The sequence below is a fragment of the Rattus norvegicus genome, chromosome 3 (assembly GCF_021556685.1).
Source record: "Rattus norvegicus strain SHRSP/BbbUtx chromosome 3, alternate assembly SHRSP_T2T, whole genome shotgun sequence".
NCBI lineage: Eukaryota > Metazoa > Chordata > Mammalia > Rodentia > Muridae > Rattus > Rattus norvegicus.
The window spans coordinates 127,671,128-127,690,421 of NC_141536.1; the positions used below are offsets into that span (position 1 = coordinate 127,671,128).

Below are 19,294 nucleotides of genomic sequence, written 5' to 3' on the forward strand. Positions count from 1 at the left end.
CTTCTGCTGATTTCTCCCCAGTTGCAGACACTGTGCCCTGCTCAACTCCCCTTGTTGGTTCGTGCCTTTACATCTAGCCTTTCTCCTACCTGCTTCTACTGGGTTCACGTCAATCTTTTTTGCGGGTGGGTGGGTGTTCTAGTTTCCCAGGTGGCTGAAATTTTCTTTAACATTCTTTCCTACCTTGACTAATTGACACCTGTTCCCCAAGGAGAACACCTCGTTTTTTTGCCAAATCTCTCACTACCACTGTGTAAGGGTGGTGAGGGAGAGGGCTGGGATTGGAGTGTGGAATGTAAGCAGCTTGTGTTTTCTAGACTCTTTGAATGATCTGTTTTGTCACTACTCATTGTTTTGATGTCATGTCTTACCTAATTCCATCGCCCTCTCCGTTTTCTTTATCTTTGGGACATATCCCATCTTCATATAGAGCCTTCCACACCTCTGCATTACACCCACACTTCACATTGCTCTGAGTGACTTATTTGCTCCTTGCTGGACTCTTCCCTAGACTGCCAAGTTTCTACATCATGGCCTTTACCTTGATCCAAGTCACATCCATGACTTGGGTATTTCTTGTGCTTTTCCAATTTTCTTTTCTATTCAGTTGACCTCACTGTAAGTTTTGATCTCTCCATGGTCTCTCTTCCTGAACTCAATAAATCTCTTCATTGGCATTTGGTGAAATCTGCCTTGCCCTCACACTGACCTACCAAAACCCCTTTATTCTCCTAACTCTTTAGAAGAATTATCTTAATTGCTGTTTTTATTTCTGTTGTTTTTTATTAACTTGATATCTTTGAGGCCTCTGCCCTATTACTCTGCAAATGGATACTGGGGGGAGGGGAAGGTACTTTTCCCATATTCAGTAGTATCTTCTAATATAATGGTGTTGTAGATACATTTTTTACAACCTCTTTGAAATAATTCTAGTTCTTTGATTTCACATTCATTCTCTCTCTCTCTCTCTCTCTCTCTCTCTTTTCTTCTTCCTTTTACCTTTCTTCTATGTGTGTAGGGGTGGGTGAGTATGTGAGTTGTGTGCTTGTATGTGTGTGTCTTGCATGCTTCTGAATGTGCAGGCGAATGTCCCTTTGCCCTTGGATATGGAGGTCAGAGGAAGATGTTACATGTCTTCCTTTCTCTCTTCTCAGCCTTGTTCATTTAAGAAATCTCTTACTGAAGAAGATGCTTGTCATTCAACTTGTCTAGTTGACCAGGCGATTTCAGGATCTGAAGTCTGAGTCTCCTTCCCAGTGTTTTGGCTACAGGCACATATGTCCATGGCAAACTTTATACATGAGGGCTAGAGACTTGAACTCAGATCCTCATGTTTACAAGCAAGTGTTCTTAGTCATGAGGTCATTTTCCTAGCTTTTCTCTTTTCTTTAATATTTGGTTTAATTAATTTTTCTTTTGTATTCTTACAGAAGAGGGGATGCTTCTTTGACTCATCTCTTGTGTCTCTGTTATCTTCCTGTGGGCTCTCATTCACCCTCTCAACTTTAATAACCTGTGATTATATAGACTTCCTTTCCCAATGCAGACCATTTGTTTCTTGGCTGACCATTTATTTCTTGACCTTGTTTCTTATAGACTTTACCAGAATTCTAACTTTAAAATACTTTGAGCTTAAGGTGACTTTAAATGACCATCTGACCTGTTCTTGACGGTTAAACGAACAATATTAAATATTAAAAATCAGAAGACAAAGCTGTGCTTTGCATAATCACCCACTCAAGACCAACAGATACAAAAGCCTTACAAACTGCATCACCAGTATTGTCCTCCATCTTCCTGAATTGTCTCACCAAATGTGGCCCACTCGTGCTGAACAGTACCTGTCCTTTACAGAGCTGCACTCTTCTCTTTCTCGTTAGACCTCCATTTTCACCCTGCTCCAACTCCTCTCTCTTAACTGCAACACTGTTGATCTGACAATGCATTCGATGCTGGCTTTTTCCTCTCTCATCTGCAACAGCCTCTATTTCTACCAAATGTTCTTCAAATGTATTGACTTTTTACACACTTGCTTAAAAACAGTGGCCCAAAACCATCAGGGAAGATGTCATGACTTGGAATTCAACCACAAAGTGTAGCATAAGAAACTAACCACCCGCTGAGCAGAGAAAGCAACAACAAAACCAAACCCAACACTGTGTGTCTACCATCTCCACAGAGTGTATTTTCTCTACTTTCCCCTTTCTCCCTCTCTCCAGATACCTTCTAAATCAGTGACCACAGTCCTCACTCACACCTGCCTGTGCCTGGGAGATTTTAATTCCACAAGTCTGCCCGGAGGCATGGTTGTCTTAATAAAATCATTCTCTCTTGATTCTGACTGATGGCAGGGTTCAGGCTATTGACTATTTTGTCTCCTTGATTTTGCTCAACAGTTTCCCTCCATGGCAAACATCTTGCTTTTCTTGCTTTCTTGTTACATTCATTCAACCCCCAGCCCTAGTTTGACCTTATTCCTAAGGTCTTCTCTGCTCTATTCGTATATGTAATTGCTTTTCTTTCTATATTGAAGAAATAATAAACTTTATTTCCTGCTAATGCTGTGCACCGTAAACCTGCAGCCAGAAGGTACAATAGTTGTAATTTCAAGGCTGTGCTACATTTGCTAATCATGCTAAATGGAAGAAAGGAAGGTTAAACATCACTATTGTTTTCAACAGATGAGCACATATTAAAATAATTCAGCACTAGATGCTTTTTTCCAACACCTACCCTCTAAGTTGCTTTAGGACAACGGCAGATCTCTCTAGGGATTCCTCCTGGAACTGTCCTGCTTCGTGAAGCCATAAATGTGCTTCAGTCAGAAACTGTGGTTAGGAAAGCATTGCTTTTCACTAGTTCCCCTGACGCAGGGGAATACTTTTAATAAGTCAGCCCTGCTGACAGGCAGAGAACAGCGTTGCTTTTAATGGGGAGCTAGAGTCAGGGCAGTAATTTCATGCAGTTACAAGTTACTGCATCTAAAAGCAGTTCCTGATTTTTGTCAGACCTTTGGCGAGGGAGTGAGTTTTCCCTTTTAGTTTTACTAGCAAAAAAAAAAAAAAAAAAAAAAAAAAAAAAAAAAAAAAAAAAAAAAAACAGAGTGAACATTTCATACAGGACATTTAGAATGCATATATAATTAAGTAATCTCTTGCCTTGGAGGCTTGAAGCTAAGTAAATAGTACATTTTTATTTATTTGGTTCTGTGTATATTTTTATGTGGAGCATGTTTGGATTTATTTCACATGAAATACTAAAAAAGAGTGTACAAAATAGATAAAATTTTTGTGCTTATCAAGTTTAAGTAATTGGAAAATAGTTGACATATTCCGGTTTTCACTTTTTATAAGCCAAAGGTTCATCATGTCCTCATAAACTTCCCAGTCTTCTTTCCCTGACTTCAGCAGACCTGTAATCGAACTTCTCAAAACCTTAAGAAGCTAGGTCAAACTCCCTTTGGAAAATGTTCCCCATATTTTGTGTCAAATGTACTTTTCAGTCATTCATAGAAAATCCTCTGTAGCAGGAAGTCAAAAGAGAAATTGTTAGGTAACATTTTGAAGATGTCAAATAAGACTTAAGGTTTCCAAGTTGGTCACGGACCTCTGTCAGTAGGGACGGGGTAAACCACAGTGTCCCAGAAGCCTCTGGGAACACAGTAGTTTTCTCGGGCATAACAGAAGTAACAGAGCAGAACCCTGTGTAGCGTCTCACCACATCGGACCCTGAGCAGCTGTTTCAATACTCTGTACACAGAGATAGCCACTGAGCCACAAGCCTTTTCATTAGACAGTAGACCTATTAACAGTGGATAACGGATTTCAAGTGTATTGATTCCACCTCACTCTCTCAAAAAGATATTTAAACCATCTCTTCTGATAACCTTTGAAATGTCAGCTCAGACAATGGCAGCAGTGCTCCTGAGACAAAGACATTGAAAGCACTCTAGAGTTTTTTACCTACTGAGTGAATATTTATCCACAAAAACACCGACTCTTTGAAGTAAAAATGATACACAACCTCAAGATACCGCTATTTCTTTTATTTGTACCCAACTTTTATTTTTATGCCTAGAAAAATACATGGGGTTGTTTAGGACTCATGTGCTGGCAATTTTCTACTTTTAGTGATGGTAACATAGTCCTGAAAGCAAGCACAATTATTCTGTGTTTTTCTTAAGTTTTATTCAGCAATAAGACCATAATTTTTCATATTTAAGGAAGTATGAAAAATTTGTCGAATTTCAAAAGCTGAATACATGTAGCGTTGGATCAAGGCACATACAAGACTGGCCAAAGGGCGTACAGTGCACTTTGGTTGGTTTTTTTTTTTTTTTTTTCTTTCATTGTTGAAAAAAAAAATCATGGCAACAAAAAGTGGTATGGTTTTTAAACAAGTAATAGCTCACAATTCAGTAGGAAGCTGTAAAGAAATGTTACATTACAAGTCCATTATGTAATATCTGGCGAACTGTGACAGTAATGGGCAGTATTCGCCACCATGGTGAAAGTAAATTGAATATTTATGTACAGTGTTCAAGCATCTCATATAAGCCAGATCTAAATTTGATATCTAGTGTTTATTTTTCTCTGAAATTCTTACTTAAAGCACTACTTCTCTCTGGACCGCTGAGAGGAGTCGCTGATGGTTACACTACCTTCTTAACTACGCAGACAGTTGTTCTCCGACATCCTTTATAATAAAAACACGATAAACACTAACAATTCTGTGTTTAGGATTCAACTTTTTCAGGAGCCTGAATGGTCCAGGTCAAAACCAAGATGCAGTTCTAGTATATGTATTGATTACACTACACAAGTCTAAGTTGTCATGGTTTTGTTTTAAGTACACATACTCCCTGCACTTACATGTCTGTTCTCGTGAAGGTCTTTATTCTTGAAACTCTGCCGACAGCGGCTCTGAGAGCCGACTACTTCACACTGTTTTTATGTGAGCCGATGTATTCAGTTCAGAAACTATGCTTAACTTCCTTGAGGATATTTAATTTGCCTAGGGTTAAATGAGAGGTGCAGCAAGTTCCATACTGCCCATTACGTCACAGATTTTGACTTATTAAATACCACTGGGATAATACAAATTTAATCATTGGAACATTATTTCATAACTAGTTTTTAAAATTTATTTTGTCATCCAGCCAGGTTTCTTTTTTTTTCTTTTTCTTTTTTTACATTGTATCAATACCAAAGTGAAAAACGGCCTGTGCTTATTCTACAAGGATCTCAAGTGAACGCAGTCCTGATTGTTCAACACAGCAAGAAAATTCACTTTCACAGTCAACAAGTCATCTTACTCAGTAGAACACAAAGTAAATGGTTCATAACTTCAATATCTGCAAGGAAAAATACAGTACAAATTACTAAAAAATACTAAAATATAGAACTGTGTTCAGGCCTCCCCACTACATCAAGCGCAGCAGCAACCTGAAATCTGAAACTTTTAATAAAAAGTTCTTAAATATAAATTATATGGCAAATGTACAGTACATTGCTTTTCTCAGTCTCTTTTTTCCAGTGTTTCGCAGTAGAACAGAGTTCCTACTATCACCTTTCTTAGGTTTTTGGAAAAAAAAACCCAGGAAGAGTCTGGTGTGGGACCTCCTCGCATCATGAGTGTGAGTGGTCCAAGTCTGGAATCCCACTGTCTCTGTAGCTCCGGTTACTACTGCTCTCACTGAGGTTGTTTTTGTACAGATTCATCCCATTCGGAGGAAATATGGTGTGTATTACAAACTCCTCCTTGGAGATGGGTTCATTGCTTATCGGTAGCATCTGGAAAGAAGTTTCCCTGATTTCCAGGATGGAGTTGTCTTTCTTAGTGCCAGCTTCTGCATAGTCATCCTTTCTCCTCCTCCCTTTGCTGTACGCGCAGTTCCGTGAGAACAGGGACCCATTCCTATGCACATACCAACACACCAAAGCAAGGAGGGCGATGCTTACCAGGGCCACAGCCCCACCAATGATGGCGGCCAAAGGTAAATTTGGATTTTTGTAAGGTTCTTTCTCTTGCTCTCGATTGAGGGTGGTTGTGGGGTTGTACATTCGAAGAGGGGCAGTTTGAGTCTCAATACAAACAGGAGTTTCATCAAACAGGTAAAGGTTACTGGTTTCCATGGGAACCATGCATACTCTATAGGGTGATTCAGGTTCTAGAGCTGTGACCAAGTATTCACTACGTTCTCCTGTTACGATGGTTTCCGTTATAGATCCAAAGGCTGGGCTGTGGCCCAGTTTAAGCCAGCTGAGTCGCAAAGCAGTCATAGGCAGAGCAAGTCTCCAGGATATGTGGATTGTGTCAGGGGTGACAGACTTCACAGTAATCAAAATTGTTTTTCGTGAGGGACTGCCTGTAGTTCGCTGATCCTTAGTGAGCTTGGGGTTTTTAATATCTGGTTGTTTGGTCACAGGAGCTGGCCACTGTCCTTGAGCAGGATATGCTGTGTTAGGTATTGCGGTGGTTATCTGAACGGTGCTCACAATCCCACTGTCTTTACAATCAAACAGTTCTGCACTGAGGTCCTTGATAGCCATTCCACGGACCTTTTCTGGAGCTTGGCACATGAGCCCACGCACATTGACCTTCACAGGTAGTGACTGCAACCAGTCTCGTACCCATTTCATCTTGCACCCACAATACCAAGGATTGTTGCGAAGAATCAGTTGGGTTATATTGTCCAAATCATCAAAGATACCCTGAGGTAAATTGCTTAGGTTATTATTGGACATATCGAGTCGATACAGCTGCCTTAAATAAGAAAAAGCATTTGGGGGTACCCGGTTGATATGGTTGTCTTGAAGGTAAAGCTTCCTCAGGCTCGTGCCGGGAAGGTTCACGGGTGCGGCTGTCAAGGAATTCCTCACCAGGGACAGTTCTGTTAAGTTTACTAAGTTGAAGAAAACTTTGTCACCCAAACCGTGGTTGTTCAACAAGTTTCCATCTAAAACCAGGCGTTTCAGGCTTGTGAGACCGTGAAGCGATGGGGAAGAGATAGTTGATATGCGATTGTCATCTAGGCGTAATTCCTCAATAGTCCTGGGCAAGCCTCCCGGGATTGTGCTAAGGTGGTTACGGGACAGAAAAAGCAGCCGCAGATAGTTGCTGTCTCGAAATGCTCCCTCTTCTATGCTAACAGCCGAGACTGAATTATCATCCAAGTGTAACTCTTCCAGATAGGGAATTTTCGAAAGTGAATCGTACGTGATAGTTCTTATGTTATTCTCCTGCAAATGTAACTCTTTCACATACTTTGGAAGGTTGGTAGGAAATTCATCTAAACTGTTGTGGTACAGGTATATTCTTTGCACTTTCAGCAAGTTCTTCAAATCTGAAGGAATCCCAACATTGTTTATTTGGTTGTTCTGAAGGTAGAGTGTTGTAGCATCCTCCGGAATTCCCACTGGAATGGATGTCAGAGAGCGATCATTACAGTAAATGAAACCTGCGTCACAGCGACACACAGATGGACAGGATTTAGCCATAACAGACAGAGGTGCCACTTGGAAGAATAGCCCAATTTTCGTCCCAATGAGGAAGAGGCTCCAGGCTGGGCTGATCATGGTCAGCAGTGTTGAGGTCTTTATTATAGCAGGCAGCTTCTGTTACTACAACAGAGTCAGAAACAAGAAGAAACAGTTAGGCCAGAATACTGACATGTCTTAAAAACAGAAGTGGAAAGGAAGATATCTATAACCAATTTCAGTATTTTAATTTTCAGAGAGGAGCATGCCAGGATTCATTGCTGTCTACCAACAAGCACACTCATATAATTTCTTTACCCTGAGTGTCTCTGGAACATAAGTTTATTAATGTGTTTAAATTCATTTTATTTTAAAATGTCAAATATAATTAGTCAAAATATTTTAAAGTATAATTTATATCAGATTCAGCTAGTCATGAAGGTTATCAAATTTCTAACTTTTAATATTTATAGAAACTACTTAGAGGACTATAATTTGTAGTGTGTGTGTGTGTGTGTGTGTGTGTGTGTGTGTGTGTGTGTGTGTGTCTGTGTCTGTGTCTGTGTCCCAGTGTTTTCTGTCCCCTTTGGCAAATTGTCATAAAGTATAAAAATAAGTAATGAAAAACGTCTATGCTTTCACTCTTCTGGAATAATTAGCTACATATATCTTTAGTTCTTTAATCTCAGTAAAACCAAGCATTTGCTTTGATTATTAATATTATTTAATGTTAATATTAAATATCGTTTCAAAGGCATTTCTGGGAAGAAACTAAGAAGGAATAGTTCTACTTTAGGGAAAGAATTGTAGATTTCATATGTTGAGTTGGTGAAATGGGATATTTCATTTTATGCTAACCTTTTCTCCCTGTACACATTTAATGCTTCATGGTTTAATAAGTTGATCCAGTTTGTTTTTTTTTTATTTCCGTTTCAAAACATGTTCTAACAGTGCATTTATCTGTCTTCAAATTCTAAGCTAGAATGATTGAGGTTTCCCCATCAGTTAAATAGCTGTAGATTGCTGTGGGTATGTGTTACCCTCTCTTCTGCAAGTCTAGGTATTAATCAGCCTTTACAATTTTAAGGCATGAAGATAAAATAGCTTAATATTTTTCCTATCTTATTGAATGATGTAAATAATTTGGGTGACAGTTCAATGCACATATGTTATTTTCTTGGTGAGGGGCTGGGACTTTAAAACTCTTTAGTCCCTGGTAATGTTCTTCACTGCTTATTCAAGTAATTCTATGCCGCTCACACCTCCAGATCAGGCTGGCTGCTGCCAATGAACATTCCAGCTGGGATTCAGCATGGTGGGCAAGCTCATTAAAGTGGGGGCCAGAAACAACTCAGCCTCCGGTTACTACGTAGAACACATACATGGTTTCCTATTTGGTTTTTGTTTTTGTTTTTGTTTTTTTCTTTCTGATAGTTTCAGTGTGATGGCTCCTTTTGTATAGCTTAATTCCCTCAGTGGAAACTGCCCTCTTTGAAATTCTTACTGGCTCTTCTGTGCAATGTGGTCAGAGATAGTAATTCAGATCCTCATGAAGAAAGCCATTCATGATGCTAAGGCCTGTGCAGTAATAGGTTTTCCAGGCAGTTACCCCCTCCCTTTATTCCCATCCAGGATTATCTGAGTATAAACTCTGTACAGTAGCTACTTCCTGACGTGTGATTACCTGCTGTGAAATAGCTATGTCTTCTGCTTCTTGCTGCTTTCTCAGTATTTCCGTTTCAGTCCCCTTCTACTAGAACGGGTGGACTCTCTTTTAAGGAGCAAAGAACACAGTGCAAGCAGTCCTCATGGAGGGAGAAGGAAGCACACGAAATTCCCTTTTTATTTCTCTTCCTTCCTTACAGTGGGCCGGACTGAGCACCTCCTGTGAAAGAAAAAAAAAAGTAACATTGTTGGTAGTGAAAAGTATCATACCAGAGGAACTTCTAGAGCTTTAACACAATTAGTTCTTTTAAGCAGCATGTCTGTCATCCAGCGAAAGGGGTGGACTGACCTCTCTATGTTTGTGTTTTCTACTTAGCTATCTAAATTAAGTTGTGGCCAAAGATGAGACTGTCATCCAAATGATAACTCCCATTGTTAAGTGATTCTTAGTGACACATACTTGAGTTCAGACACAAAGGCAAAATTTCATTGAAGGAGCAGTAAGACCCTTTCAGGGCTTTCAAATTCAGGCTAATGTCTTCAAGTTCACTTTCTGGTGCCTGGGCATGGATGTTTTAGAACATGACACAGAAAGGAGCAGGTGCATGGTGAAGTTCTATAACAGGCGCTGTAATTACTCTGAACTGTTGAATATGGCTTTACAAATCACACGATCAATCTACTGCCGAAAGTGTGAAGAAGGTGCCACTTTGCTGCTCTTTTTTTGATTTGCCCAGAGGTCGGTTTGACGCTTCCATTTTCCTAGCTGAGGAATGTGCGTACCCTCACCTTCCTCCCCAGTGCGCAGCCCTATTACCCAGTGGGCTGGAAACTCTAGCACTCAAGTGATTTTGCCCACATTTGTAGCATAGAAGTTCACATCACAGGACTTTTAAACTGTATTTTTAAAAGGGAATACTGCTGCCATTTTCTTTTAGCACACTGAACTTGCCACTGTTTTGTTCCATCTCTTTTCAGAGGTGCTTCAGAAGGACTAGGAACCCCAACTCCTCCTCAGTATAAACACAAACACGCTCCCCCCACCCCAACCCCCCAATTTGTAGTTTTTAATCTCTGAAAAAGAACTTTAGGTTTGATGAAAAACACCAGTCACTGGGCTGGTGACAGCTCTGCCCACCATCCTGACAGAGACTCGTAAGGGTGTTTGGCGGGTTGGACAAAGGGGTAAGTGTGAGCATGGGTTACTCAGGTCTCCCACTCAGCACCTTGCATACATATAGGGAGCACTTGAATATACAAGAATATTTGACCACAAGATTAAGGACTAAAAGAATCATTTACTTCTTTGGCAGTTACTACCTAGCATCCAACAAGGACAGCATCTGCTCCAGAATTTCCTGGGAGTGTACGTTAACCAAGGCCACAATTAGTGTCCCTATCTTTTGTTGTAAAACTCCCATTTCTTTTAGTTTGTCACTAGACACTAATGCTGTCACAGATTACGTTCATAGTAAATGAACTTGAAAATAGAAGATACACACTTTTCTAAAAATAGCAGTTGGCAAATGGAGTAGTCTGGTGTGTGCTGCAAAGTGCCCACAGTAGGAAGTTTAAATGGTTTATGTTTACTGTGAGGGCTTTTCACACTACTAATAGATTTCAGTAGTGTATTTGCTTGTGCAGTTTTGCCTTCTACGAGTGTTAGAGTGGAAGAACCAAGCTGCTGAAATTATAACTCTAAGGCTACTTTTGCCGTAAACGTTTTCTAACCCTGAAAACTATCCAGCATATAAAACAACGTGGTTATTTCGAGGCAAGGAGACAATCATTTCAGTTAACTTGCATTAGAAATTAATTTAAAGCTACTATACTACTAGCAAGTGAGAACATGTGTAAAATGACCAGTCATCAAGTATTCCTTATGCTCCAGGGGCGTTGGTAAGGCAGGGCATACTCAGAGGTCAGATGATGAACCTACAGAATGGGACTTGAAATAAGTGATAGTTCTGAGTTGGGACAAACCACAGTGTGATGTTCGTAATGAGACTGGGGATAAAATAACTTCAGTAGCTGCTTTCAAAAGAAAATGGTAAAACGAAAAATCTCAATTTTTTCTGTTTTGCTGAACTGGGCTTTAAGAATATATGCATTGATTTATTCTCTCTCTCTCTCTCTCTCCATCAGAGATGGAATAAATGTTAATGTGAAACAAACATTAATTAATTTAACCTGTTCCACACTTATGAAACTGCTAGCACTGCTGTTTGACATGCAATCCCAACATTCAGTGTTCATACAAAAGTGCAAACAGTGTGGACTGACGGAAAACCTTAAGCCTCACTAAATCAAGAGAAAAATGCCATCCACTCCTCAAATTTCATTAGAACTCAAAGAAAAAGCATAGAAGTCAATGCCTTCTTAGAAAAGGGTAGTCTCACAAATGGGCTCGCAGGTCAAAACTGTCCGCTTATGACTGAATTTGATTTTTATAGCCTCTTCCTATTTCAAGCTGTAGTGCTTGGTATGGGTTCTGACACATTTGATGTTACAATGATCTCCCCATCATAAGCTATCCAACTTCCCTACCCGCCCTTGGTATCTGAACTGGACTACCCTAGTCACAGGCATGCACCTTGTAGTTAAATGTGAGTGGCAAAAAGCAAAAGTCACTGTTGTGAGTGTTGTGGCCACCTCCACACCACTGGCTTCAGAGCTCTCTCTGCCTGGGTTTGAAGAAGGCGTCGCTGATGATCAAAAAGCAGTCAATCCGGGGTTGGGGATTTAGCTCAGTGGTAGAGCGCTTGCCTACGAAGCACAAGGCCCTGGGTTCGGTCCCCAGCTCCGAAAAAAAGAACCAAAAAAAAAAAAAAAAAAAAAAAAAAAAAAAGGTTTAAAAAAAAAAAAAAAAAAAAAAGCAGTCAATCCTCTGGAAAATCATTGCTACTGGGGTAACTTGGGAAAAACATAAACGGGGCCCTGGTACTTAGTGGCACGTTCTAAAATTATATTCAATGTAACCATTAAGTATATAACACTTAAGCCTCAGCTAAAGGAAGCATAAGCTCACCTTAATGGTGAAACAGATTTTAGCAGTCATCTCTTGATTGTTTCTTTTCAAAATAATAATAATAAAAGGTGCTTTTGTTTTAATGGTTTATAACTCCAACCCAGTCTGGTCTCTAATTTATTTTCATAATAAATCCAAGAAGCTACATGAATAGATAAGGATGCTGTTCTCTGGAGACACTTTATAAGAACTAATAAATATTAATACGTTGTTTCTCAACGAGACACTGACGTGTAAATAAAATGAAGAACTCGATGCAATGTACTTGTTCACAGGATTCTTCTCTTTCAGCGGACAAAGACTTTGAAGGGGGAAGTATTTCCTAGGTTGGGGGAATATAAGTTAGCTTAGAGTCAAGTTATGTGACATAATGATAATTTCCTCAATCTTGTATTTACTACCTTTTACTCAAGTTGATTTTGATTTAACTCATCTGATCAATATTCTGTAAAGAAAATTTACATGGAGTTAATGTTATGAGATGTGAGTTCCGTTTTATTGATTTGCCCTCACAGAATGACTTCCTAATGGCAGAAACTTTTTAAAATATTAACTTTAAAAATACGATGGCATTTAGAATTTGCAATCAAAATTTGTTGCATTAAGTACAAATCTTGATATTGAAAAAAACACATGCTTACTCAAATCCATGTTTGTGAATGTTCTGAGCTAAACTGCAACCTACACGAACAGCATCTAGCATATTAGGGAAGTCATTTACTTATGAAGGGGAAAATTGCTCACTTAATGAGCAACCTGTGAATACTGAGGTTCTGCAACAACAAACAATATTTCAAGTGAACTGTGTGTCGTGAGACTGAAAAACTGGACTCCATCAGGTTGGTTAAGAGAGAGGGTAAAATGCTTTCTAAGCAGCCTGCCTGGTAGTTAGATTTTCCACGATCATCAGATTTCAGGAAGGTCCCAATTCCTTTGTTTAATGCAGGCAAGCAGAAGGACCTCCTGCTCTCCTCCTGAGAGGCAGGAAGTCTGCAGGGTTGGCAGAGAGGCAGAGAAGCAAGTGTGCCTTTTTATACTTGGTTTTGTCCAGACTCCCCTCTGACACGAAGAAGGTTTTGTTTCATTTATGGAAAACAGAAGATAAAAAGTTCCAAAGCAAAAAAGGACTGCCCCACCGAGTTTATCGCAAACAAATCTTAATTCTGTGTTTGCTTCATTTCGTTTGTTGGCAAAGTGAAATCAAGCATCTTTAAGACAAAAGGGTGGGGTATTACCTTGTATCCCACCACAGGCAGGCTCTCCCTTTCATGGTATGGAAGCCAGACTAAATGACTTAGAGACCTAAGACCTGGAGGAGGAAGGGAACAAACTGAGTGGCTCAGGGCTGAGGCCCAGGCTGGGTTTAAGTTTGTGCTGACATTTGTGCAGCTGTAATGGATGGTGTGCTGGCCTGTATTAAACCAGAAACGTTCTGACATTGCAAACCTAAAATTCGTCTTCGGGGATGTGAATCCAACCTCCCTTTACATTTCTGGCCTTTAAAATCCCATGCACTAGTTCGACAACTCTTTATTTGAGTCGCTTGTGTGACGGCCTGTGTTCCAGTCAGTGAGACCATCTAAAAATCATAAAGTACAATGCTTCTTCATGTCTGAGTAAGGTATGTATTGATTTAAAATGGATGAATAGGAAGAAAACCAACAACACATAAAGCTGATCAATCCATACTCCAGAGGCACACTTTAAAACACAGTGCTTAACCAAATGTGGTCTGCGGGTGTTCTCTTCAAAGTTGCCACGGTAACTCGTGCACGTGAAGGGAAAGAACAAAAGCTGTCATTGTCTCGTCAAGTGAAAGCAATTTCTTACTCTCCTCCTTGAGCAGACTAATACCTGGAAAGAGCTTTTCAGACATCCCCGACACTTGATTTTAGGGTGGGAAGGAGATTTATGCATATGCAAAGCATGGAGACATGTTATCTACTGACTGCATTGTATTTATGCCTTTTTCCTTACCCTCTACTCTGTAGATCTGTGCTGATGGTTAAAACTGCTTCTTCTGCAATATAATATGGATTTCAAAACTGTCAAGATTATCGTGATGTATATACAAATTTAGCGATGCTGACCTGTGTTTTGAAAGTGCTTTCTGAAAGAAATATACATATTTTAGTTTTTAAAAAGGAAGGTTTTTTTTTTCTTCCAGAAAACAGTTTACCAACCAGTCCTCTCTCGGTTGGAAACTGGTTTGTTGACTTTCAGAAAGTCTGAAGCTTAGAAGAAGCCGAGGAACGTCCCTTTTCTGCTCTGGAGAGAGAACGCCATTCTGCAGGCTGATATTGCTGGGAGATTTACTGTGGAGTTTTGCCCGCTGGGGGGTGGTACACTCTACCAGAACACTGCTTGCAGAAGCCGCAAGTCAGATGTTGGCTGCTGCTGGCCAGTTTTTCCCTGGTTTAATTACAACAAAGCCTCCCGTTGAGAAGAACAGTGAAGGCCTCTAGGGCAAAAGGTGGGGGTTGGAGGGATGGGGAACCAGGGGAGGAGGAGGAATCCAAGCTTTTGAAAAATTCACCAAATCCTATTTCCCTCCTTGACTTCATTTTTGGTACTCTTCATTGACGTGAAACAACTATTTATCATGCCTTGTACTGAACTTGTATGGATATGAGAATGCAGAAAAGGCTTTATACAAAACTGTTAATATAGCTTTAGGTTTTGCCATTAACCACATTCTTTGTTATGTAGCCCACCCACCTTTAAAAGGGACGAGAGTTGAGACTGACTAAAATGGCAACTCTATACTAAATGTTTTTAAATGACTAGATTTAATATTCATATGAACATCAGCCTATCGTAACTAAAATGCAAGGAAAAAACATTTCCTATTAAAATAAGGCATACTCCCAGCCATTAACATTTGTTGGGTTTAGAACCATTCAAAATAATCCAGAAAATGGCCAATAATCTTGGCCTTGGGATGTTGGGCCAAGAAAAGCACAGGGGAGAATCTGCATTGCTTGTGCTTGCCTGTTTCAAACTGATAATTGTATTTTTCATCTGGAGGGACTGACTGTTCATTAGGGTCTTGTGTCCCTGGGCAGGAGATGCTGAGTATAATTGGAGTTTCTGTTTGATTGGGCAATACAGCCAGAGAAGAAACTGGGGTAAAGATAATTAATAGCTCGCTAACAAAGTCTGACAGCCACAAGATTTCAACCAAATTTATTTCACACCGCTTCATTTAGCTCTGAAAAAGTTTTGATAGAATCGGAGGCTCCTTAATTAACACTTGAAAGCAAAAGAAACATAGCTTCTATTAGCTGCCACATTTAGTTATGACAAATTTCCTGTTTTGTTTTGTAATTTTCTGTAATTTTTTGTAAAAAAAAATTTTATTGGCTGTATCTCATAAGTGTTAGATTCAGGAATTGTTTAATTGGGCATTTTGAACCTAACCAGAATCGATTTTACAAAGGGTATGCAGAAAAACAAAAAGCCCAATTAATAACTGATCGATGCCACTATTAGACTACCCTATTAATGAATTCTCTATGTTTATTCATTTGCTAATATAGTTTCTGACCCTTGGGAGTTCTCTAGTAAAAGAATAAACTGGTTTTTGTTGTTTGTTTGTTTCTTAGTTGAACACATGTAATGACATTTTTAACCCTTTTCCTCATTGTAGGCTGATAAATATGTAGATATACAGGTATCCATATGCACATATATTTGAAGCTAAGTCTTTGCGCAGTCATAACATTATGCTTGTTAATATTTGTAGTAATGATAATATTTTATAGCACTTTAAAAGGATTGCCTTCTTTACTCATTTCCAAAGAGATGGGTGTCAGTCACCTGTCACTCTGAGTCAGCTTAAGTGACTGTGACCTGGGGGCTGACAGGTTCATCCTTTCTGTCTATACTGGTCAGGGTATTCTTATGCAGTTAGGGATGAATAAAGGAATAGCTACTACTGGAGCACTTTTCACGGCTTTGACCATGTTTCATCCTAATAACATAGCAAATGTGTGCATTTTGAAGCATAGATTTATTGAGAACAATCAAAATAACTATTAAAACCATTTGATTTTATAATTGGAAAAACACCAACATTTTCTATCTCCCTTTAGTTCTAAATAAATAACCCCCCTCCCAATGTTGAGAAAAGACTGGCCTGTTGCACTCTTTACCTTTATGCAACCATTTTGTTTCAGACATAATTTACTGAAAAACATTTTTTTAAGAAAATTAGATATATTTAAATACCTTTTGGAAGCTTTGCTACACGCATTTGTTCCAATATAAGATTTTCCACTGTGTATTGCAAGTAAAGGGACACTCTGCCTTTGCTATTTGATGAGGACTCCAGTCTTCCGTCCCCTGCTCCCCTCACTGCATACATCAAGGGCAGCTTCCAGGGTGAGCTTTGTTAGTTTTTCTGAGTGGACTACCCGGTTACTATGCTAGCCACATTCCACACTCGCCCAAGCCATAGGCTTTGACATTCTCCGGGATTGGGAATATGGTTTGGCCTGAGATTCTGAGTTGGATTTGCTAGTTGAGATTCCCGAGCCGGAAATGCCTGAAGGAGCTGGGGCTGGCTAAGCAGTGCAAGCTTTCAAATCTAGGTGTAGCTGTTAATCCTCTCCAGAGGCATCTCAGTCTCCCGGCGCAGCTTCGCTGGCTGCGAGCAAGATGTATGCTTTTCATGTACTGCGTACTCATGGGCTGAAGGATGATTGATTTCTTTCACAGTTATAGAAACAGCGATTGGTGATCATACCACACATACAGTACACACCAAGTTAGCGACCTTTCGTTTTTGTAGCCGAGAAAAATCTGCCTTTCCTAGTCTATCTCAAACGCTCAACTTTCCAACTTGCAGTTTTCCGTGAAGCTCTGCGCGGATAGCAATTGCTTGAAACAGAGCGGAGCTATTTATTATTTAAAAAAATGATTTTAAGTCTGTGAGAAACTTCTCACATTCGGCTATTTTGTCAGACTTTCCCTCGCTGGCTTGCACACGCACATCTTTGACCCGTCCTGCTGACAGAGCAAACGTGGCTACTTGGATCCCTCATGGAACCAAGCTAGTCATTTCTTTCTAGAGAGTAACAGCAAGCGAAGTTTCTGGGACAATGGTAAGAAAAAGCATGGAAAACACTTACCAGGAAGACGAGGGAAAAAGCAATCCTTTATACCCTGCTGCTACAGCTGTAATTCCATTGCCTGTGAGTTGAAGTAAAAACCCTCCCCCGTCTCCGGAGCGCGGCATCCAGTGCACACAAAGCCACAGCAGCTGCAGCCTGAGCCCGTCCTGCTTCAGATCACTCCTGCGCTGAGGACTGCGCGCGAGAGCATCCAGTTGACTGCGCGCAGCCCACCTCTAAGTCTGAAGTTTAAAGCTTCACCTCGCAGTGGTTGAGGAAGGGGGTGATGTCATAGGTGGGCAGGACTTAGCCCAGCTCTTGTTCAGTGAGGTAACTGGATAATCAGACAGATGAGCTTTGCCAACGCTAGAGGGGGTGAGAGAAGCCGAAATGAGCCTCTCGGCTTGCCAAAGCCAAGATGCCATTTGGTTTGTAGGCAGCAACTCTGGAATCTCTGCGCTCCCTAAAGTTTACTACTACAGGGTGGTGGTAGCACATCCAGAGAAACACAAGCATGCTAGAAGGATATTTATAAGATCACAGTAGAGAAACTGGTGTCTGAGGCCCAAGTCATCTATATTGGAAATAAGTTAATGAAAGTCAGATTATTTTTAATTACATTATAATCATATTATAACTTTGGAGAATGGAGGATGGCAATCCTTACTAATATTTATTTGGCAAATGAAGAGAAAGCAGGGTCAAATGCTGATTTACTTAAGGAGAACAATAAAGATTATTGAAGAAAGCAGTCTTATTGGAAAGTAGAAAGGTTTTTTCCATATTCATTTTTACATAATGAAGGATGTTTCATGTACTACTAGAGAGACCGCCTACATGTGTGCATAAGGGCGTCCCTCTACTTTAGAACTAGGTAGACACAATCACTCCTACTTCTTCTCTGAAATTAAAAAGGTTGAGACTATCCAGAATCTCTTTTTATGGTTTTTGCTGCCCTGAGCCTGGCTTCAGTCATCAATACCTTAAAATATCTGTTAGAGATAGTTCTTCCGATATTAAATTATTTTAGTTTGAGTACATGAATAAATATTGACAGTTGCAAGACACTGAGATTTCTCTGCCTAATTAACAGGATTTTAAGACCTTAATTTCCAGGGATAATTTTATCATCAGTTTTCTGTTATTTGGACTTGTGAGTTTTCCCCTAAGTGACGAATCTTGTTTCTATATTTACCCAAATAGCAATTTCCTTTAGCTTCCTTATTTGCTTGATTCTTACAAGTTCAGAACTTTATCCTCTCTAAGAAATTTTCTGTTTGTCTCTAAAGGCTGGTTGTCTGTCTTAGGAGCATGTAGGTTTTTTTTTTTTCCATTTTTTTCATTTGTTAGTTTCATTTAACGTTTAACCTGTGTTTGGCAATGGTTTGACCTTTAGGATTCCCCTCCAAGCATGAGTGGAAGGTGACCCCTTGATAAGAGATGTTCTGACACCTATTGTTCTATGATTGCTCTCTAGCTGACTTCTGAGGAATGGCCCCCTGAATGAAAGTGGACTTTAGCATTTTAACTTCTATTGAGAAGACAGTTTCTTAGAGGAGTTCAGTAGTGCAAGTTAAACTGAGAGGTGGCTGCTTGAGTTTTGATGGAAAAAGTAGGAGTAACTGATAATCTCTCCAGAAAGGACAGGAGTGCTTTCAGTTACTGAAAATCAAACACCTGGATTAAATTTTTTTTTGAAATAATTCTTTCTAGAAGCCATTTTCAGATGAGAGTTGATTCTATTTAAAAGGGAAAATTTTGCCTGACCAAATTCCTGTGGGCTTATATCCATATTTAATCAGTTCTGTCTCCATTCAGCTGCCTGAAAGCCTTCAACGGAAAAGAGAGATAAATGGGAAGTTTGGGTCACAGGTATCTTAAAGGCAAGCTGGCTGGCTGGCCTGGGAGAGAGGTGCTCGCCTGAGGATGCCATTCACTATATGACCTCATGTAACCTGCTCTTTGTTTTGGTTTCATTCCATGGGAAATAAAGGCAACAAGAATTTATT

At 39.8% G+C, this 19,294-nt stretch overlaps 2 protein-coding genes and 1 non-coding gene across 13 annotated transcripts in view; 2 read left to right on the forward strand and 1 right to left on the reverse strand.

Moving 5' to 3' along the window:
* Positions 1-19,294, forward strand: part of Macrod2 (mono-ADP ribosylhydrolase 2) — a 2,026,216-nt gene that overhangs the window by 263,594 nt on the left and 1,743,328 nt on the right.
* Positions 4,039-17,529, reverse strand: Flrt3 (fibronectin leucine rich transmembrane protein 3). Of its 2 annotated transcripts, XM_087653633.1 has the most exons (4): positions 17,304-17,529; positions 9,163-9,363; positions 5,961-7,622; positions 4,039-5,353 (listed from the first exon to the last, which is right to left on the reverse strand). In XM_087653633.1, the coding sequence occupies exons 3-4, from the start codon at positions 7,575-7,577 to the stop codon at positions 5,339-5,341; spliced, it is 1,632 nt and encodes a 543-aa protein (XP_087509759.1). In that variant the 5' UTR covers positions 7,578-7,622; positions 9,163-9,363; positions 17,304-17,529; the 3' UTR covers positions 4,039-5,338.
* Positions 11,871-11,951, forward strand: Trnar-acg (transfer RNA arginine (anticodon ACG)). Its single transcript has one exon. It is a non-coding gene; the product is annotated as a tRNA-Arg (tRNA).

Coding starts and splice junctions, on each gene's coding strand:
- Flrt3 (XM_087653633.1), bottom strand. CDS start 7,577: ATGATCAGCCCAGCCTGGAGCCTCTTCCTCATTGGGACGAAAATTGGG.